Source organism: Lutjanus erythropterus, chromosome 20 (assembly GCF_056507025.1).
Source record: "Lutjanus erythropterus isolate fLutEry1 chromosome 20, fLutEry1.hap2, whole genome shotgun sequence".
NCBI lineage: Eukaryota > Metazoa > Chordata > Actinopteri > Lutjaniformes > Lutjanidae > Lutjanus > Lutjanus erythropterus.
In genome coordinates, this window is record NC_139336.1 from 25,877,278 (window position 1) to 25,901,056 (window position 23,779).

A 23,779-nucleotide genomic window follows, 5' to 3' on the forward strand; every position below is an offset into this window, starting at 1 on the left:
ATTTGCTGTCTTCCTGTAACCCAAAATACATCATGAATAGCCTTAACAGCAGTAATAGACTAACAAGGGGCCACAGAGCACAGTTCAGCTTTGGGCTTCAACTCTCAGGTTCCCCTCAGGGTTCAATGATATTTTTTTTTTCTTGACCATTTCGGCAAATGTGTCAGAAATCTACTTGCCTTAAGTCAATTTTAACTTGTCCATCTGACAACAAACTGTTACACCTTACTGTTGAGCCCTGCCTCTACTTATTGTGTACGTGTCCTGTTGTGTTTAGTAGCCGTCAGGTGCAGAGAAATCAAAGTACTTCAATGCCAGAATATGAGCTGGCCTCAGGCTTGCTTATTAGTTTGTGGTAGTTTTAGTGAACACAATGCAAACTGATAATAATTGAAGCAGAGCCTCAAGATTGGTTGACAGAGCAGGAGTCGGCTTAATGCCCTAACTATTTCAGTTTATAATGTGTTTTGAGGGTGCATAGTCCCCCACAGAAATTGCAATTAATCAAATTACTACAAAGTAATTGCCACACAGTAATCATGGGGCCTTTGTGGTCCCTGGGGCAGTTGCCTGATTTGCCCATTTGGTAATCCAGCCTGACACAGACTTCGTCAAAATGTAAATTCAGCTAAAATGTCTCAATTGATGAGAAAGCAAATTGTCTTGCAGCCAGTTATTTTGCTCGGTTTCTCAGTCAAGGCAACTGAAAAATCTCCTCCTAATCTTCCTCCAGGTAAAGTATGGATGTTCCCCTTTATGTGATCATATATCAGGACTGATACTTTTTCTTCTGTGCCTGTGACTCCACAAAAAAACGTCCATATTGTTCCCACAAAGGCTGGTGTGCCTCTAAAGGAGGAGTGCCTTCAACTCCTCGCCAAGAGGGACAGCCTGCTTAAAAGTAAACTTGCCAAACAACACACAACAGGAAGTGTGAAGGTCAAGAGGATCGTGCATCATCACTGTCTTTGCATAGACAGCAGAGTGCCGCTGCACTTTTAACTCCAGAGAATTGATCCTCCTCTTCTAGCGATGCCAAGACTTTCAAGCCGCGGTCTCTCTACAGAACTCAGAAGTCAACGGGATTATTCACACTCCCTCACAGAGGAGTGCGGGCCTCTTTTTACCTGCCTTTCACTCTCTGTTAGGAGATTTCAGGCCGCTCGTCGTCCTTTTCTCCCAAGAAGACAGTTTCATTATCTGCTTATTCAGGTTTCTGCATTTCCATGATCCCAAAAAATGCCTGGTCCTGTACTTCCCCCTGACCTACATCGAGAGTTTTCACAGCCCTCCACCAAACTTCAGATCAACTTTCAAAATATCCAGATCCCAGAATCTCTAATTCCACAGTCGCAGGCTCGTCATATGGAGACATTTGCAGACATTTCAGTCAAATTGATGTAGTTTACTGTTGTAAGCCAGTTGTCTGACATCCACATCACCACAGAAGTTAAATATTTGCACAGAGAAATCCCAGAGATCCTCGCAGTCGTCTCTCCTGGTGCTTAATTTGCAAAATGCAGCTGTAACGCTGTTTAGATTGTATCACGTTCAGAAGGCTCCGCATGCCCCCAGGATGTACTAATTAGACTGATAAAGGGTTATTATTTTCTCCCATACTTAGTCACAGTCATCCAATTTATCAAAAGGGTCATTATTTGTATTATTTAAGCAAGTATTCATCATACACAGCCACTGGCTTGTTTTATGATTCTTTACTGTAAATATCTGGAGCATTACTTTGACTCCATCAAGTCTTCTGCTGTAAAACACAAGACATACATTTTCAGGGCTGCAATGAACAGTTATTTTCAACAATATATATCTCAACATGCAAATGTTCTCTAAAATAACAAACCATAAATTCTCAAATAGTGATGAGCTTATAGAATATGATGTATTGCTGTAGATTAAAGTACACCACAGTGTATTAAGTAGGGATATGTTACCTTGCGAGGCAACTAGATTCAAGTTATCTGTTTGTGTCTACACCAAAAGTAGTGCGGCCAATCAGAGCCTAGAAGGGATAACTGGCAGGGACAGCCGTGGTTTTAGGTGTGACGACAGCGAGAAGCGTACATTGAAGCGACTCGTCTCAAACAAAGAATGGCAGCTCCTGAAGAGGTTAGTGTAGATACTGCGATAGCATCAGTTGTGTATTATGATCTGATTGGTTGAAGTTGGCCCATGTTGGACATGACAGACAGATGGTTCATCCCATCACCTGCCAAGTGTTTTTTGAAAGTGCGTGCCCTTTTCCAAACAAACCATCTGGCATGATACGAGATATTTGGGACATGGACAAAATCAAATATTTGTCTCTTATGTTCATATGTTCATCCCATTTTTGTGAATATCTCAAGAACGCTTCAGCAGAATTTCTCAAAATTCGGCACAAACGTTCAGTTGGACTCAAGGACGAAATGATAATTGGAGGACAAAGATCAAGGTATCAGTGACCTCATGTCCAGCTCCATTCTTGTGAATGCAAAATCACAGGAACACATGGATGGAGTTAACTTTAGATTTGATACCAACGTCCACTCAAGGATGAACAGATTAGGTCAAAGGTCAAGGTCAGTGTGACCTCATACAACATGTTTTTAGCAAAACAAACAAACAAAAAAAAAAACATGTTACCCTAAAAGAAGACAGCATGTTTCTCACTGGACATTATTCACTCCAGTCAGATATCTAATATTGTGATAACTTCCATTTTGCCAAAAAATACCCTTAATGACTTTTATTAATTTACTTTAAAGACATGGATGTAAACAGCAGCTTGACTGGCTGGCAGAGACATACAACTGTCAGTTTCTTAAAAAAAAGACTCAAAATGATTAACCGATTATCAAAATAGTTGGTGATTAATTTAATAGCTGACAAATAATTGATTAATTGTATAATCTTTGCAGCTCAGTGCATTTTATTTAGCTGCAGACTGCATTTCAAACCTCCTTCCCTGTTTTCTCCACTTGTGGTAACTGATTAAATTTTATAGCCGATGTTATCTTTCTTTTATTTAATGGAAATCCAATAGTCTTTCTGAATTTTACTGCATTCTGCTTAACAAGCTCTTGATGGAGTGCAGAGCATGTCTTAAAATATCCTTCTTTTTTTCTCCCACCTCCACCTCCTCTTCCTCTCCTCCTTCCTCTCTCCTTTCTTTCTTCTTTGTTGTGTTCCTTTATAGTTTTTGCTCTTAGTGTTATTACCACTTCTAATTGCAGTGTTTAAGACTGCGACCAGCTCATCTTGAAATGCTGTTTGGTAAGGTAATTATGGAAATTATGTTGACAACAATAACTACAGAAGCAGATTTACTTCAGTGATTATTTTTGGAATATTTTTAGATATTTGAATAATATATGACAAAGAACAAATGACAAACAGTAGGACATTAGACAAGAAGCAAAGTAGGCGAAGTGAGAACTCAAATCTAAGCCCCAGTGACATGTGACAAACAAATGAATAACAGGAGCAAATTATAGAGTTTACATACTCCTCTTTTTCTCTGTTAGTCATATAAACACATTCTGCAGTACATTTTTACATAAAACAAATCCTGTTGAACTTTGTAGTTAGTTTGGTGTGCCACTGACTTTAACAGAGCACTGAGGGCCCTTTATTTTTTATTTATCAAACTATATAAAAAAAAAAAAAATTACGCTCAAGGATGCTTGAAACAGCCAATTTAGGAATAAAAAAGTTCTTGCCTGAAAGTGAAAAATAAGACATTTATAAAGTGAGTCACTCCTCACAGCAAAGATTCATAGTAGCATTTAAGAGTTACTATGAGTTTAAGTGATCACATGACTGATCACATGTAAAATACTCTTTCAATACCATGTTTGAAACGATAGTATCCATTAATTATAGTATTGTACCAAAGCTATACAAAAAAAAAAAAAGCTCTTTCAAGGCCTCTGTTCAGTTCAGTTTTTATTGCCCTGCCTGAAATTTGGCTTGCAGCAAAACCAGACAGTGTTCAGTGACTTTTGTGCAAGTTGTTCATCAATAAAAAGAAAAAGAGTAATCCTATTTTGTGTGCCCAGGACTTTTTTTTTCTTTTTTCCATGGTATTGAAAGATGCATCAAGTATGACTTTTTTTTAATACCTTTATTCTATCATAGTTTAAAATTCAGTTTCAATCAGGACAAATCTAATCACATGTACGCTCAGAGAGGAAACAGGATGATAAGGATTTACCTTACATCTGCCCCTTACAAGTTACTCTATCAATATCTTAATGTGTTTTTAATTTCAGTTCATCAGTAGCAATGAGCATAAATCTAATATTTTTATAATATATAAACAGGGATTCATAAAAAGGGATTAAATAATAGGAAATTATTTGAAATAGACAGGAAATAAACTTAAGTGGGAGAGAAATATGGGGTACCACATTTATGAATAAAACAACAGTTAAAGGAATAGTATGCAACATTTTCCTAATAAAAAACAACGTACAGACTCATGTAAACATAATCCCTTTCAGTCATCACTTATGACCCAGTAGAAGTGTGAGGTGGTGGCTGTATCTGCAGACACTTTGTCCTCTGCCTGTATTTTCTTATTCTCTTATTATAAAATCAACATCAGCTTTATTCTTGTTGTTTGCGCTCCTTATAAACACAAAACTAAATAAAAGTTTTGTAACATTATACAGTTAACACGCTAACATCTGTCTCATCTGGGTTCTTATCCAATCTAAGTGGTCTCTGTAGCTCTGTAGCATTTTAAAGTCCAACGGAGTTTGATAAATAGCTCTTAGTTACTTTTACCTTTCACTTATGTCCCACATTAAGCAGTTCGATAAATATAGATAATTTTAAAACATCTAACTGATGTGCCTGTTCCTTTTTATCTATCATTAAAATCACAGAATGTCTTAATGGGGCGGGTAAATTGACAAAAATCCTGGCATCATAGAATGAAATGTGTTATGCAAATTTATAGTTACTCTGATGAGTGTGATGCATAAAATTAACTCTCCAAAATTGCAGCCTACTTTGGCATTTATCAAATTATAGCTACTGAATGACTAAGATGAATTACACAAATATAAAATAGTAATATAATGGTATGTTGCAACTGTTTTAAGTTCAGGACAGCAGAGTTTGATTGCATGATGACTTTTATGCGATATTCCCTAAAATCTGCAGTAGCTTTCAAGGATCAAACACTTACCCCCTGTAGACTTTAAATATGGCTGTAAATAGTTTGTAGTTTTATCCTAGTAGTGCAGTCAGCAGGAGGCTTTAACATGCAGTAACCAATGCACATGTCATGCGTGGGGATTGAGATGCAAGTTGTGTATTTGGCCATATTTTGCGTGGAGACGAGTGTTTGTCACATACTGAGCAAACAGATGGAGATGAAGAAGTGGCTTTAGAAGTTTCTTAATACTTTTAATGAACACGAATTCAAGCTGACCAAACTTTCGACTGCCACCTTTTCAAGCCGACAAAAGCTGATTGTTCAATACTGTGAAGATTCTGGGCGAAGTATCAGCAGTTTCTTCTTTATGATGCAAGCTCTAACTTGAAACCAATGCTGCATAATATCGATGTACTGTGCAAGCACAGATCGTGTGTCACCGCTTCGTCTCAGACGTTCCCTCACTTTTTCACGTCTGTTGCCAAGAAGCTGCATCTGCCGACGGTTCAGCCTTTTGAATAAAGTCATTGGACTGTACCAAGGGAAAGTGAGCAGTCAGTCAAATCCACTCTAGTGGTCTAATAACAAAAGCAAAAGTTACCATCCTGCGAGGCCGACATTATAAATCATCTGATTTATGGTGACAACGCAGAGTAGGAAAACTCCAAACATAAGCAAACGCTGAGCCGGTGCTGAGGGAAGCTGTACGGCACAGAAGATCCTATACGGGATCATAATGCATGTGAAGACACAGAAGTGAAACTACAGTGTCTGTTCACCAAAAAAAAAAAAAAAAAAAAAACTGCTGATAATCTATCTCTCTCCCTCCTCACTGGAACGACACAGTAGCATTGTTCTCGATCTGATAACCCAATTATCTCCCTCACACTGACTCAGATAGAGATCACTGTCAGCGCAAACACACTTAGGATGATAATCTACAACGCTCATAAACAACTGCAACCGGAACAGGTAATGAGAATTAGATGAAGGAGGTTATAGGGAAAGTCAGTAGCTACTTTAAAGGAATATTTAGGATTTTTTTTTTTGAAGTGGGCTGTATGAGATATATTCCCATAGTCAGTGTATCGCCTACAGTAGATGATGGTCAGCCCCTCGGTTTGGAGAAGCAATGTAAATTAAATGTTTGTAAATCATATTAGGGTTGGACGATAAAATTCTTCAACCGGCCACCATCGACCCTGCAACAGACGGTCGCCATTATAGTTGTGCTTGTTTCGGTTGAGAGATGTATATGCCTCGGAGCTCACAAAATGTCAAGAAGAGAAACCTCAACAGGCAGAAACTCACCAAAACCACCTTGGTCAGTCTCTCCACTGTTATAACAATCGCTAACTCTGGATTAGTTGGAATAAATCCTCAGTTCACAGAGTTAGATGTGAAGATACTTTGGCTCCACAGGCTGTTTTCCTGTCATTCGTCCTCCAGCTCCGTGGGTGTGCATTGTTCTGCTAAATGAGAATGTGTCATGGAACAGTAGCTGTCACTCATGAAGACCATTAAATTATCAAAATAAAATGTCAGAAATCAGCAATGGACTCAGCCAATCGGCAATAGCCGTTACATACGACCAATCACCAAACCCTAAATTGTATCGCTCGCTCTAAAGCAGCCAGATTTTTTTGATAAAACCAGTAATTTTACCTCACAGAAAACAGAAGTTGCCGGTCTACCGCTGCCCTGCGACTTTGGTGAATCCGAACTAACTTTTAAAACACAAAAGTTACAAAATAACACAAATGAACTAAACAATCAAGGCACCGGTAGACTAGCAAGTTCTGTTTTTCTGTGAAGTAATTTCCCCAATGGAGTCAGATTTAGCAAAGCTAAAGTGACATTCGGCTTATATGATGGCAATTTCCTGTTGAAAAAGTCTGTCTGACTGAGTTAAAACTGTGAAAATATTCAGTTTCTTTAGGTTGGCCTTTTTTCAGGTGTCTAAAAAACATTTGCTGCTGACCCTGTCTAAAGCAGTAAATTGCTCAGCTCAATGTTTTTCAAATGGGGGTTGCAGGGGATACTTGAGATTTTTTTTTATAAATACTAGTCATGCATAATTCCTAATATAATTATACTACAAAAAATGTAAATATGTGTTCAATTAAACCATGTTTTGTATTTAATATTCCTATTTTCAGGGCAGTCATTGCCGAAAATGGTCAACTGCTGAAAAACCTCACAGAAAAAGAAAGTAACAAATGTAATCACGTTCACTGTGAGCAGGAAGCAAGTTTTCATATTGACTGGAAGACAGAAATCAAGAAAACAGACTTGTGGTTGAAACATAGCAGTAATGCAGCTAAAAACAAGGAGAAGTAAGTGAAAAAGAGCAAAAACAAAGGCAGTCAGTATCAGGAAGAATAGTTTTAATGGGATTTACTTCAACGAGCTGATACTGATGGCACAACGGTGTGTGTGAGGTACCTCTTTATGTAGCCTTGGTTTTTTTTTCCTGCCAAAAATGTTTTGCACTGTTCAGGGAGAACTCGAGGATCCAAACGCTGGACATTACTGAAAAAAGTTTGAGAGCCACCGGTGTGTAATTTGTGCTCCTGCTGTTTCTCCAAACTGGGGACGTGTTGACCACCATCTACCGCAGGTAATTCACTGACTATGGATAAGCACCTCATATAACTCCACTTCAAAAAAAATCTCTTTTCATGGAAAGCTCAGTATAGTGTAGTGGCCCTCCTGCTCCTGTAACCCTCCATCACTGTATCTCCTGACCTCAGCCCAGACACACGTTTATACACATGAGACTGGATTAGTAGGCTGTTGTTCTGGGAATGACCCCTCGACCTACAAATCCTATTGAAAAGTGATCTCACTGTCACACTGTCCCAGATACAACACGTCCAACGCCATATACAGTGGGTTCGTTTGTGACAGCAGTATTTATATGTCTAGGAGAGAGTATGTGTGAATCTGCAAACTAGAGAAGAAGCAAGGATGAATACGATATTTTTTATGTCTTGTTGCCTCTTGGTTGATTTGAGTGTTGGGTCAAAAAACTGTTGCGGTTCGTGAGTGTGCTCTGACCTCTCTGAGCCCATTAGGATTAGAGTAGAGGTGATACGTACTGTAATGTAGGCTGGAAGATTTTTTTTTTTTTTTTTCATCCCTCTATGAGAGACTTACGGGCGAGGTTATGTTTAAGCCCTTTGTGTGGCCTGTCCTCCTTATCCCACTCTGCCTCCTGCCACTGCTCTGCCCCGGCCCAGTATATATCCATGCCAGGATACACACATACCCACAAACACCCGCAAACACACTCTCGCACACACAAACATGCACACACAGATCCCGGCCAACTGCTGCGGCAGGTGGCCCGCGCTGCTAAGCCCCTCCAGCAATTATCCTCGCTGGGATCCTGTCTCCACGACAACAGCCGCCATGATGCCCCTGTCGATGAGTGACTTCCTTGTTTTTCGCTTGTGGGATAACAATGTGGTTCCAAACACTCACTAATAACTCCTCGAGTGCTAAAGTTTGACGCGTGTTACGGCTACGAGGACTGAGTGTGGAAAAAAAAAAAAATCTTCCAAAAGCATCAGTTTAGAAGGGAGTTGTTTCACTGTTTGAACACGGCAGCAGCATTAAAATATTAAAGGGGCAGTTTAAATTTTTTTTCAGGGGGGGTTGTGTGAACTATTCATCCATAGTCAGTGTAGATGGTGGTCAACATGCCCCCACTTTGGAGAAACAGCAGAAGCACTGGTGCAGGAAGCTAAGCAATGTGTTGCTGTAGATCAGCTCAGAAACAAACACTATATTTAGAATATTTTCACTGCTTTACCTTACCATCAGACAGCCTTTTCAGGTGGAAAATCGGGACCAAATAATCCAAATATTAAGGCTGGGATGATATGCTTATCTCCCGATTCGGTACACAATAAGGTGCCAGCTAATTGTGATTTGTTTGCTTTTTTAATACTACACCATTAGAAAAGGTTTAACCATGCACTTCTAAAAGCTACATATCTTGACTGATGTTTCTAAAAACAGTGTACATCACATGTCAGTCAGTATTTCTTTATAGTTTTCTTCATAGTATAATTGCTATGCGGCATATAAAAGTAGTAAACTAAATACTTTTTTAATAAAACTGATACAGTTAGTTGTCTCTGCTCAGGCAGTTAGTGCCATAAGGAAGTAATAATAAAAAATAATAAATGAAATAAGGCCAAAATGAATAGAGCCCATGGCTGTATTTCCAAACACATTTGGAATTTCAAAAGGTTGCTGTGGCCCTTTAGTGTGGAGAGTTGAAGCCAGAGTATCCGATTGAGTTATCAATATAAAGCCTGCAGCTATTTGTTCATCTTCACAGGACAGAGGAACTAAAAACATGCCTGAAAATATGAGCACGTGTTTTGTTTTATGTCAGGCATGTGAAGTAAAACGGATCCGTTTGTTAGGATAATGTTACTGCACTTGTGATGGTAAACGTTGTTAGTGTGTTGATTCCAATTCCTGTTATATGTTAGCATCAAGCTGATGGATGAAATGCTAGTTGTTTATATTGATTGGCCAATTTAAAAGTATTTTATATAAATATCGCTCTTTCCAGACCAACCGGACTCCATGGGCAAAATCAGTAATTTAACCTTGCAGAAAAGGGGAGCTGATTCCCCACCACCGCCTCGAACAATTAGTTTGTTTTAATTGTTGTGCAAGGCGTAAAAATACTGATTTCTCCTAAGGACTCGCTTTTGAAAGAGCAATATTTAGCTTATTTGGGTATTTTATGGCAAAGTGGCAAAACCTTTTTTAAGTGGCTAAAATACCTTTTCTTCCTGAGCCTGTCTACAGCAGTGTATTGCTTAGCTTACTTGCTGGTACCCCTTTCTGCTTCTCCTACCTGTGGATGTGCTGACTGGCATCTACTGTAGCTGATACACAGATGAGTACCTTATACAACCCCACTTAAAAAAAATCTGAACTATCCCTTTAATGGTTGCCTACAGAAATAGCAAGCTGCTGTTATGCATTCACACAGAAATGAAGCATGAAGAAAACTGTGCTCTAGCTCTTCCTTCGCTTTTATGACCATTTCTGTCCCCCTCGAAATATTTTGTGTCATCTCCTTGCCCTCTCCCTCGTCTTTATTTCTTCCTCCACTTATAGAAGTTTCTAAGCTCTATTGCCAGCAAGGGGAATAAAAGTAGGGACACACTCTCAGAGAACACAATTTATTTTGTTTTGGAGAAACATCAAATGAAATGACCCTCCCATTAAAAAGGCCACTGAGGGGAAGAGAAAGGGATATTGCTTTTTCACTTATAACGTTAATCTTTTATTTTGGCGGAGGTTTTTCCATCATACTGGAGATTCCTGTTAAGATGTGAAGATGGTGTGTGAGTGTTACCTGAAAAGTATGTGTGTGTATAAGTGAAATACACGAATAGAATTACAAGTCATTTACCTGCCTTTTACTTTAATTACCTGAAAAAGTGATTATCCGCTCCAAAAATGTCTCACCAAGTACCAAACAGCAGTCGGCAAGTGTAAATGTGTCTTAGGTGCGTGTGTTTGCGTGGGCGGGTGTTGTTTATGTCTGTGTGTGTGCGTGCAAGCAAGCAAAAGTAAATGTTTACTGTAGGCATGTGTGATTGTGCTGGAGGAGGAGAGAAGAAGGACAGAGCGGGGACACCATGCCGCTCCAAAGCAGCAGCACGGCTTGTCCCGCTCAGATCACCACAGTCGGACCAGGACGAGTTATATTAGGAACTTGTCTGAGACTTCAGGTGATACTTACAGCTGAGACACTGAAAGAACAGAATCTCAGCGAGGGTTTCTGTTTTTTTTTCCTTAAAGTGCACTGATGAGGTGAATTCAGGTAAAAGCTATTATGTTTTATTGATGTCTGTTATTAAATCTAAACCAATCACAAAAGAGGCGACATTGATAAAAAAGAGGCAGACGAGCTGGAAAAAGGATTTTAAGCTTTGAGACAACTGCATTGGGAATTGTGCAACAGATCTTTATATTATTTTGTGTTTTATGTGTTTCTTAAAGGGATTTTGTAGATTTTTTTGAAGAAGGGTTGTGTGAGGTTCTTACCCAGAACCTTCCAGTACCAGCATGGAAGTTAAACAATGCACTGCTGTGGACAGGATCAGAAACAAAATGTATTTTAGCCTCTTAAAAAAGGAACACCTTAAAAAATCAATATCCATTTAAGTGTGCACTATATTTAGGATTACTTTCACAGCTTTACTTTGCCATCAGACAGCCTTTTCTGATGTCAAACTGCCGTTATACCCATTAAATATTGCTCTCTCCAAACCAACCAAATTCCATACACAAAATCAGTAATTTTACCCTGCAGAAACAAAGAGTTGCTGGTCTACCCATGCATCCATCTGTTAGTTTATTTGTGTTATTGTGTGACTTCTGCGCTTTAAAAACTTTGTTCAGATTCAACAAAGTCACACAATAACACAAACAAACCACCAGGCTGAGGTAGTTCTATACCTGCCATTCCCATGTTATGTGAAGTAAAATTAACAATTTCGCCTATGGAGTTTGGTTGATTTGAAAAGTGTGATATTTCCCTTATTTGATGGCGGTTTCCCATCAGAAAAGGCTGCCTGATGGCAAAGTGAAGCTGTGAAAATGTTCTAAATATTGCCTACATTTAAACTGATACTGATAAATACTGCTAAAATATGTTTATGCGCTGACCCTGTCCATAGCAATACATCGCTTAGCTTCCTATAACAGTACTCCTGCTGCTTCTCCAAACTGAGGGCATGCTGACCTTAATCTACTGTAGGTAATACACTGACTGGATAAGTGCCTCATACAACCCCATTTCAAATAATCCGAACTATTCCTTTACTCCATTTAGCATGGCACTTCTGTAACACTGTCAGATTCATACTGGCCAGTTTAAAAAAAAAGGATCAAAATTGATGCAGCACAGCCAGAGATATTGTCTTTTTTTCATTCCACACAGTCTTCTTCATTGTCAAAACCTGCTGCTTACATTACCCACAATGCAACTCAACCCCTGACAGTTCAAACAGCGATTCAGGTGTGTTATGCCAGCAGTGGCTAATCTAGCCTTGAGCCACTAGCCTCAAGCAGAAGGCTACAGAGGTCTGGTAACATCACTTGTTTCTAACTCCAGACCCCCTGATGTTTTTCAGTTTCAAACTTGTAGTCTTCAGACTTCACACAGTTCCCTCTGGAGCCAAAAGAGGCTTTATACATTTTTTTTTAACTTACACAGTGCTACTCCCCAAGACCTGTAAACAGACTTTGATGTGTAAACCAGCATACTGTACGCCCTCTTTAATTGAGGAGCCGTGTTAGAGATTTTAAAGGGAAATTCTAGTATTTGTCAGCATGGCTGTTACCATATTTTAGTTGTAGACTTGGGCAGTATAAAGGTATTTCAATACCATCTTAAATACAGATGCTCCTCTTTCTATTAATTGATAGGGAGATGCTGTATTGTAGTGCACAGCTTTCGCCACCAGGGTGTCAAGGTCTGTGGTATGAAGTTACAGGACTAAATACTAAACCATGAAGAAAAATGCTTCTGTTTCGGATTATTTTCCATTCAGTCCTGACGATAAAGGAAAGATAACAAACACTGCAAACTACTGACTGGTCAGTTGCATTTTGTTGTGAGTGTGTAACTTCAGTGAGCATGATTAGAGCCCTTTTACACAAATACAGATATAATACCCCAGTGGCAGAAATTACATACTGTGTGTTTAAATCAACAGAAATCAAACTGTTGTCTGACTAAAAGTAAACAGAAAGTATCCCTTTATAAGTCCGTGCTGAAAAGTATTTGAGAGGATTTCTGTTGCCTTTAAGATTCGGCCCCAATTAAGATTCTTCTTAAAGCCCACATTTCTACCCCTACTGCACTGTAGAAATTTGGAGAATGTGAACTACACAAAGAACAACCTTAATAGTGGCAAAGAGTGTGAGTCTCACAGCTTTCCACACAACAGAAATCCACTCAGAAACCTGTCTACAGGCTCTTCCAGGGGACGTCTTTCTGTCTGGATGTTTGAGATGGATTCTGTTGCATTGAAGTTTTGCTGGAAAGCAAAGAGGCCTGCGCTCCTCTTCCTTGTCTGTATTTCCCAAAAGTCTTCAACGGAGGTGGTGAGTAAAAATGTTATCCTGAACAGCAGTCATAAGGGACACAAATATGATAATAACCAAGTTGGGAAGTTTCCCTTTAAAGGATCACTCAAGTGTTGTGGCTAGTCTAACTGTCTCCCACACACAATACATGATACATATGGTGTCTTGTCTCCAAGCAGCCATCAGTCCTGAGATCCTGAGACAAGGCGGTTCACCTCAGGCTGTCTAAGCCCCTGCAGCCAATCCCTCTTAGTCTCACCTCGCTGAGAGATAAATCTCACTTATAACCATCCCCCCGTTCTGCCAACACATCTAAACACACTCTGATCACTTTCAACTGTGTCCTAATGGGGAAGCAAGCCATGCCATTACATCACTGCACCCTCCCCCACCTCCCGCGTTCATACAGTCACTCTTTCTGTCGCTCTGTCTGTTTCTTCCTCTCCGTTCCCTTCGTTAATTATGCCCTGCGCCGTCGAACCTGCTCACACTGTGCCCAAAATTCACCTCCAAGGGTGTATTATTAGGACACTGGCCACCTGGGCTAGCTTTTACCCCAGGGAGGTGCATCAGGAATGGCCCACTGCTGGGTGCGAGTGGCCCTTTTTGCGTGGCCTTGATGGCCCACTGCTGGGCAGGGCAGGCCAGCCGGGCCTGGCAGGGCTACACTGGGCAGGGAGGATGAAGTATGGCCATAGGCCCAGACTGGGAAGCACTGATCCACGCTACCAGCTGCCATCTTCCTCCCCTTCCTGCATGCTCCCCTTCCGCTGCTGCGCGGCTTCTCTCTCCTCTCATGTCTATTTTTAGAGCTGGCTGGTTCCTACCTTCTAAAACGGGCAAATGTGTTGTGGAACAGGAAGGTGTGTGTTTTTTTGTTTTGTTTTTGTCTTTCTAAGACATACTACCGCGCGCTGTCGGCCAACTCATGCACATGTTTCACACACCCCTGCTGGTGCCCATTAACGTCACCGCACACTGTACATTCCTGTACACACACATCCCATTTGCATTCGGCTGCTCTCTGTTCTCGGCCCCAAGAGAGATGGCTGATTGAAGGTTTTCGGTTCCAAACCAAAAAAGCGAAATAACAAACAACAGGCACGGCAAGACCTTTTTGAATGCAGCATTTTTATATCGACAGTGTGTGTACTACTGTGGAGCTGTGGTCTGATTTCATCTTTCTGCTTAGCTAAGCTTGGATCTTCCTCACCTCTCCCTCATCATTAGCTATCCCCCTCTGCAACACACCCACCTCAGCCCCCCTCAAACCTCCTCCTAACTCCATCATCCTCAACTGCGAGCTGAGACTCTATAGTAGCTATCATACGGAGAAACTACAAAGCAACTACTGAAGCTCCTAACACAGCGCTAGTGACAGTAGCATCTTTGTCAAAGTGCTGGAAGCCCGTCATGTTGAAAGAAGCCAACATGCTGGCCTGTTTGGCTGAGGAGAAAGGATGCTGCATTCCCAGAAAACAAGAGAGATAAATAGAGTGGAAAAAATGCATCCCTGTGGAGATGGAGGGACCAAAAACTACTGTAAACCAATGCAAGCAGGAAAAGCTACAGTATGCCTCAACATCAAAACCCCTGAAAAAGTGAATTCTCCCATAGTTTTTAGGAACACACTGTAGCTCTCATAGGGTGAGAGCAGGGGGAAAAAAATTATTTTGCATCTTCTTCCGCAGTATGTCTCAAGTCTTATTAAGGATGAGCAGCTCTGCGCACTGGGTGATGCAGTCTTTTTTTTTTTTTTTTTCCAGTGCCCTGACTTTCCCTTGACTTGTGGGATTGCTGAATGAGTGAATGTAAATGTACACCAATTAGATAAGAAACTGGCTTTTCTGTAAAGCTGCCAAATCCGGGGGCAAGAGGAAGAGGGGAAAAAAATGCTGCTTGCCTGAAAATAAATGATCTGTATACCAATAACCCTCAACTAATACTCAGCTGGCAGGTCCAAAGGAAAGACAGAGGAGATCTAATGGCCTTGATCCCCTGCTGAAGTGAGTCTAGATTATGGCTGCCACTAATGAATATTGTCAGTATCGATTAATCTGCAGATTATGTTCATAATTAATCGTTCAGTTCATAAAATGCAAGCGTGAACCAACGATGACATCACCCATTGGTTCTTGGAGTGGGTGGGTGACGTACTGCGACTTGAGCGGTGCTCAGTTTTGGATAGTCCATTCAGCAGGAAAATAATGGCGGCATTCCTTGTCACAAAGTTTCTCATGTTACAGCTAAACAGTGCACTAACGTATATTTGTAAAAACATTTTAAGCAAGAAATAGGCAATGCAGTAACAGAATATTGATTCGTATTTGAGCCCTGGGTGTTGCACTGGACAGCCTCACTGAGAATTACCTGTCAATCACACAGTAGGCCCGCCCTCAGGCAAACTATTCTGATGAGAATTTGCTGTTAGAAGTAAAATATTTCTCTCTCCAAAACAACCAAACTCCATGTCATGTTACCTCGCAGAACACAGGAGCTGCTGGTCTCCCGTTGCCTCAATTTGTTAGGTTATTTCTGTTACTGTGTGACTTTGGTGTTTTAAAGGATTAGTTTGGAATCGGAGTCTCACAATAACTCAGATAAACTAATAGATTGAAGCAGCAGTAAAACAGCAACTCCTGTGTTCAGCAAAGTTAAACTACTGATTTTGCCTGTGGAGTTTGGCTGGTTTGGAGAGAGCAATGTTTGGGTTATATAACAGTGGTATCCCGTAGGAAAAGACTGTTTCACAGAAAAGTAAAGCAGTGAAAATATTCTAAATATAGTGTACACTACAAACTGATATAGATTTTTTTAGTGGATATTTTTTAAGTGGTTAAAATATGGTTTGTTTCTGACCCCGTCCACAGCAGATCGTTGCTTATCTTCCATACTAGTCTGTGCTTCTCCAAACTGGGGCATGCCGACCACCATGTACTGTAGGTAATACGCTGACTGTGAATAAGAACTTTATACGACCCCACTTATACTAAATAATCCAAACCATCCCTTTAATCCAAAATACCTAATTTAGATGAAAGCAAAAATATGGATTATTACTTACCAGAAAAGCAATTTAATTTGCTCAATAGGACCTTAATTGCCAAAAATTAGTCACATTATTATCTAGTAACAGTATTAAACCTACTCTGCTCTCTCATTATGAAGGAATTTGAGTCTGACATTCCTCGCTTCTTGAGTAAACTTTCATCTTGCAGCTCCTTCACTTTCTAAATCCTTCAGCTATAGTGCACTAGGGGGGCTGGTACAATTCCCAGCCACAGACGACCTGAGGAGAACCAGAACTTTCCACCATAGAGACCCCGTCCGATGTAAAAGTGCTGACTAAGACCAGGCTCCTTCCTGTCCCGCCCTCTATACCCCTCTACCTCTTCTCCCTCTCTCATCAGTCTTAGCAGCGCACTCTGGATCCACGGGATGGAGCAACACCGGCTAACCCTTGTAAGGAAGCCCATTAAGGAGCCCATCAATATTTCATCATTGCTCACTCAGAAACACAGTTATAGAAGTTTCCAGGCCGGGGCCATTAGGGGGCAGACGTCAATACGTTATGGCAGCGAGCATCTCTCTTCACTTCTGCCCCCCACTTCTCTTGCCTCTGTCCGTCTCCCATCTCGATAGAAGTCATCGGAGAGGCTTTCTAAAGACGACAGTGGTTTCCGCTACGTCTACATTAAACAAATCATTAACCATTAGGTATCCGAGGAGCATAATATCCTTTCCTGCTCCTGTCAAATAACCCCCCCAAGTACTGTTATTAGTCTCCTACCTCAGGAAGGGACAGAGACTGAGGTGGAGGGTGGTTTGTAAAACCTGTCTTAAAGTCTCTAGTCAATCAGATTAGGGGAGACCGGGGGCAATTGTAACAATCAGAAACAAGCTAGAGTGATGACACTTTTTTCTCTGGAGGAGCAGGATCAATACGCCCCAGCAGGAGTTTTCAGCAAAATAAATGGCAGTAATAATGACTTTATTTGTATAGCACTTTTTCTAAAAACTGGGTTTACAAAGTGCTTTACACAAAATACCAAAAAAATACAACAAAACAGCTGATTTTGGATGTGCATTATTTTTCTTCCCCTGTCTAAAGTTTAGATGACTGCGAATTTAAGCTTACATCAACTTTATCGGTAGGTTATTGCTTAAAAACTAACAGGAACAAACTATACTAATATACGTATTGCTAGCTAGCAAACAAGATTTTATAATGGCTGCAAGACTGGCGGTCATAGAGCCCTCAGCGTGATGATGTTTAATGTCCATGACGACCCCTGTAATCTCATTTAGCCACTTATTAGCAATTACCAGTTTGAAGACAAGTAAAAACTTCAAAATTCAAAGAGCTGTGTTAACCACAGACCTTATTTCAGGAAAATAATGAAAGACTCATTCAAACCCCTGATCTTCATGGCCAATGTAAGCACCTTGTTTGTTCATATCAATAAATTTAATTGTAAAATTACTTTTAACTCAAATAATTAAAATCTAGTTACCACTAGAATAGTTGCCTAGTCTTCCAGCAAAAATATAAATGAACTTTTGCCTTTGCCTACTTTTGCTAAATGATTAATTGGATTGAATAATTTCTTAAGAAAAAAAAACAGTACAAATTCTCTGATTCCAGCTTCTTAAATGTGAATATTTTTTTAACTTCTCTATCACAGAAAATTGAATGTCTTTGGGTTTTGAACAAAACAGGACGTTAGGACGTCACCTTGGGCTTTGATCCAAATTTTTCACTTTGTTTGTCATTTTATGGACCAAACAACTAATCGATACATCAAGAAAGTAACTGATAGATTAATCGACAATGAAAATAATCATTACTTGCAGCCCTTAACGTTATCCGATACTGCAGCAGTAAAGTGTGCACTTTGAGGCGTGCTTTTATTTAACATACAGTGGGTTAATAATATGTGTTACAGTTGCCCCCAACCACTGTTGCAGTTGCCCCATCAAGGTTGTAATTGTAACTCTCTGACCTCCTGCATTAAATTTAATGTTATAGTCTTGCTTTATTAGTGACAGTATATCAATTGCGGTATTAGTTAGTGCAGACATATATGCTTTTTATATCAAAGATGACTTGTGTATTTCAAGTAGTCTGTGAGATATGAAGGAAAATGTATAAATGTTACAGTTACCCCCGGCCTCCCCTACAAACACCTCATTAACAGCATGACATGATAATGTGATGTCGACACTCTCTCCGGAGACACTTTTTGTGAGATTTTGACTCATGGCTGTTGAGACGGGTCTGACACCTTCAGTTCTGGCCAACTCAGTGAGCGGACACTCGCAGCGGTGTGGTGGGGCGATTATCAAGAGGACGAACTTGCTGTCTCACACACACAGTGAGTCAAATCTTATGAGTCAAATATAAAACTTTCCACTGAAGAGGCTTAATTGCAGTCTTCTTAGGAATTACAATGATTTTATAACCCTTATTTCAAATTATTACACTCGCATTAGTCGGGATGGGAACTAGCCTGCAGGCTAAAAGTGTGTTAAATATTGCTGGAGCAGACATTTTAACGAGTTTTCCTCCAGCTCACCCTTCAGTGTCCTTGGAACTAAAAAGGTCCCGTTATATGCATTTTTACTGGGGGAAATGCGAGGTCCTCTCGATTCAGACCGGATCCCAGGCTGCCAAGTCCACGCTAATGTAAACAACACCTCCGGACCTCTCTGAGGGAGGTCGAGCCAAGCCAAGTCATCGCACTTATGTCATCCCTTTCAGATCCCTATAGCTTTTATAGTGTGAATCCTGCTCTGACTTAACACCTTTTTCTGTGTGTCATTACTTTTCACTGTTGTCACTATTCAGCTTAATTGCATGACCCTGTGATCTTGTTGATTTTCAGAATAATAGTTTGTGACTTTTTACACTTGTAACTAAATTTTAATGAAGATCTGCAACAATTAGTTGATTAATCGATTAGTTGTCAAACTATTAAATTAATCACTGACTGTTCTGGTAATCGATCCATTGTTTTGAGTAGAGGCCAACGGATGCTGGATTTTTGGAGCTGATACAGATGCCAATATTAGGTAGTAAAATGTTTCTGACATCAGTATATACAGCCAATACTATTTAAACAGAAAATAACATACAGAATATAGAAAATATATATAAACACGTATTTTTGCAATGGTTCTGCAGTGGGTAACTATGGAATGGAGGTAGGATATTGTATAGTTTTATAAGATTGTCCAAAATCATGCCAGGGCAGTGAAACAGTAAACTTTCACTGGTGTTTTTAATAATTAGGAATATCTATAAGTTTAAAAAAAAACACAAAAAGCAAAATATATGTATATATTAACCCAGAATTTAGAAAAATAAAGCTAAAAAATAAAAATGGTCTGTATCTATTCTCTGAAAAAAAAGTCTTCATAAGGACAACATATATGTCCGTACTGATATTGACCGATATAGATACAATAGGCCAATATCAAGCTGATAATATTGGTTGACTGATATATCGGTCAGACTCTACTTTTCACTCCTGTCACTAAAAAATGTCTAAATCATCTGATCTGAGCTTCTCAAATGGTAATATTTTTGGGTGTCTTTGGTCATCTATGACAATAATCAATTAAAGCCAAACCGATATATCAGTCAGATGATATCATCAGCTCAATACTGGCCTGGCACAGCTACAGCAGATTGCATTTTCGTTTGTTTGTTGGTTTGTTTGTTTTAAGCAGTACCCTATGCATATTTTCTCCTATTTCTTAATTCAAGCTGCTCTGTTTGTGTTTTATTCTTTTTACTCCCTAATATCTGTATCGACATCGACTCTCTGAAAATCCAGTATCGGTCCAGCTCTGAAACAGAATATCTTTGGGCTGCTGACAAAACAAGACATTTGAGGGCGTCAGCTTTGGATTTGGGAAAAACTGATCAACATTTTTCACCATTTCCTGACAGTTTATTCACCAAATAACTAATCGATTAACTAAGAAAATAATCAATGGATTATGAAAATAACTGACAGTTGCAGCCCTGCTTTAATGAAGACCAACCGACGTTTTCTCCTGTTGATTTTTGAATCTCATTCTTTGGACATCACATACAGACGTTCTGAATTTGCAACAGCAAAATAATGAGAAAATAAGGAAACACTGGCAGTTTTTCTGCAGATACAAACATCACCACACACTTCTAGTGGGTCGTTAGTGATGACTGAAATGTTTATATAAATCTGTACATTATTTTTTTTAGGAGAATGATGTATAACGTGCCTTTAAATTAATCTCAAACTATTCTGATAATTGACTAATCATGTTGAATTATTTATTAAGATTCTCTGATTTCTCCTTCTTGTATGTGAATACTTTGTGGTAAGCTGAGTATCCTTGGGTTGTGGACAAAACAAGACAGTTGAGGATGACACCTTGGGCCTTGGGGAACACGGCAACCACCACACACTTCTGTGGGTCACAAGTGACGACTTAGAGGCATTTTGTTTGTATGGGTCTGAACATCGTTTTTAAGGAAAATGTTGCATATTATGCCTTTAAGTTACCACCAAAGTTATAAAGGAAGGCCCGACATGAACTCACCAGCGTGCAGAACCTCTCGGGCGGGTTCCCACACGTGATCCCGGGCGGGTCCACCTTGATTCGCATGTAGTCTTTCATGGACGCGGGTTTGGGCTGGCACGCGTAATGCTCCCACACCGAGCCCTCATCCGTGCTCACCAGGGACTTGCACAGTTCGTACTGGCCCAGCGTGGAGGCCAAGCAGCGCAGCAGCAGCACAAACACGGCCTGGAGGAGCATGGCAGGCTGGGAGGAGGGTGATGGTGGTGGTGTTTGGAGCGGGGTCCGGCGCGGGGTGAGGGGGCCACGGAGCTCAGAGGAGGGGTGAAGCGCATGGAGCGGTGATCATGAGGAAACAGTGGACATTCCTACCACCATACTGCTCTGTGTGGATACTGCGTGGATGGAGAGGGAGGGCGCGGGGGGTAAAACTGACACAACTTTCGCTCAGGGTCTCTTCACAAATATCGACGGCCCCCAGAGAGCCGAGGCGAGAGGGACGCGCTCTTGTTTTGACGGCTGGCTTCCTGAGGTGAACGGGCGGAGGGTGGAGAGGCGGATAATGTGACAGAGATGGATCTCGGCATGCACTTTAACCATAGTGTTGCTGGGAGTTGGGGTGGGAGACGTTAACGCGTGTCCTGCATGTATCAGAGAGCGGTGTCCTGCGGAGGGACAGTGGAGCAGGTCGGGGAGGATGAAGGAGAGGCTGCTGCGTCTTCAGGTACATCCATTGGACGGGTTGCACTTGCCGGGATCCTGTGATTGTCCTGGGGAAGAGATTAGGGCAATAGGGCGTTAATGTGATGAGCAATCAATTCATCTTACTGTAAATGCAAGGCTATATTCCAGAGCTCAAGCTGAGATGAAATCTACCCTGCATGTTGTTTCTCTTTTGCATGAATAAACGTTTAACGTCGCTCTTTGAAATATACATGCGAACGGGCGGGTTGCGCTCTTATTTTGTAGTATAATTAACTTCTTAATTAGGCTGTAGTAATTGGTGGTAATTTAGCTTGGAAAGTGTGAAAACATCTCATTCATCTTCAGATTATATGAGGAGAACTTTTAAGTGAAAGCGTGCCACAGCAAGTTAGTCAAAGGCATAATATGCAATATTTTCCTTAAAAAAAAAAGAATGTATGAACTTTGAATCATCACTCGTGACCCACTAGAAGTGTGTGTTGGTTGTATCTGCAGACACCCTTCTCTCTACATGTATGTCTCATTATTTTTCAGTGCTCGGGAGGCTTTACCAGCTTAAAGCGTCTGTATTTGACGTCATGGGAATCAGACAAATTATTAAACTGTCTTTCTGGTGCGTTTACGAACAGCTCTGGAAAAAAAAATCTATTCAATCTACATTGAAGTTTGGTTAAAACCTGCTTCTACAATCTGCGATGCAATCAGCGATATTTATATGAAGAGTTGGGTTTTACACATTAAAAAGTTGCACATTAAAACGCAGTGAAAGGCGCCGCATCGTGTGGACAACCTTGTGCGTAAAAACACGTGCTGCTGCCCGGTGTGTGCAAGAGTTGTAATAGCCCCTATAGCTCTCCGAGAGCAGGCTACAGATGTTTTTGAAATAACTGCACTGCCAAGAAGATTCATCATAAAGAGTTATTTAATGGCTTATATGTCACATTTTCTTAAAATATAGGAAAATGCGCAAAATGGGAGAAAATTACGCAAAATCAACTTGTTTTTGAATCAAGTGTCATATTCTTGGCCTTTTCATTATTCCACTATACTTCACTGTTTTTATGGATGCAATAATGAACTTTAAGCCTGTCAAACTGCACTGGAAGTCAGTTAATTTCACCATAATTCTATTTTAAACTGAATACATGAATAAATGCATAAATGTGGGTGACATTTTTTGCGGCGTCGTGCCCTCATTGATCATAATCCGACTGTCATCCCGCACTGACACAAGCCTGGTCCTTATGCACAACCTGTCCCATGGACTCTGACTTTGTTCAGTTGTCAAAGCTATTTCCCGGTTCTGACAGTCTTTGTAGGGGTGTGTCACTCTCTACAGTAGTGCATCCCACCGCGCAGCATCGCTCACACTACATATATATTGTATTTTCGCACAGTAATGCTTGATTTCGTGTGTAAAACAGTGCAAATTGAGCTGAAAGTCCTGTCTGATGATCCTGGAGTGCTCCGGGTATATGGTGTGCAACTCTCGCTGCAGACTTCAAAGAGATAAATAGCAAAAAATGCATCGTGTTGCGAGATTAAATCAGATACTTACTTCTAACACGCATCCGTGGACAGCTCAGCACTTTGGAGTACGTGCACGTCCCCTCCTCTTTAGGCTTAAAAAAAGAAGAAGATCCCCCTCCGATCATCCACTGTACTCCGCCGCGGTCCTCCTCCTCACTGTACTCCCGTTATAATGTGCCTGCCTGCCCCGGCCCGGCTCGCTGTTTGTTTGTGCCGATACTTTTTTTATGATCACACCGTGGATGGCTGCATGCGCACGGCAGATCGGTGTCCTAGATCTGGAAACGGCTGTGGAAAAAAAGAGGACTGAAATCCAGCGTCAAGGAGTATCAAAAGTATAAAATATTGACTTTGAGGAAAAGGCTTGTGCCCGCCCTTCTTCCCCTCTCCTCCTCCTCCTCCTCCTCTTCCCACTTCTTTACAAGCTCGGGTTTACCCGGGATGCTCAAGGGCAGAAAGAAAGAGAGAAAAAAAGGCTTTATGGAAAATATCACCCTCCCTCCTCCCTCCTTCTCCTCCTCCCTCCCTCCCTCTCTCTCTCTCTCTCTCTCTCTAGCTCCCTCTCTGTCTCTCTCTGTGTCTCTCTCTCAGTTAATGCCCAGGCTAAATCCTTTTACCATCACTTTCAATCACTATCTGAGCTTTTATCTGCTCCAGCCCTGCTGCCTGAACCGGGGCGGT

The 23,779-nt window shown here is 40.7% G+C and overlaps 1 protein-coding gene across 1 annotated transcript in view; it reads right to left on the reverse strand.

The window, feature by feature from the left end:
• ntng2b (netrin g2b) overlaps positions 1–23,489 on the reverse strand; it is a 92,342-nt gene extending 68,853 nt beyond the window's left edge. The window contains 2 exon segments of the mRNA XM_084746654.1: positions 20,885–21,633; positions 23,127–23,489. Coding sequence (XP_084602780.1) covers positions 20,885–21,103 — 219 coding nt within the window. The 5' untranslated portion in view covers positions 21,104–21,633; positions 23,127–23,489.
• Between the last annotated feature and the right edge of the window lie 290 nt (positions 23,490–23,779).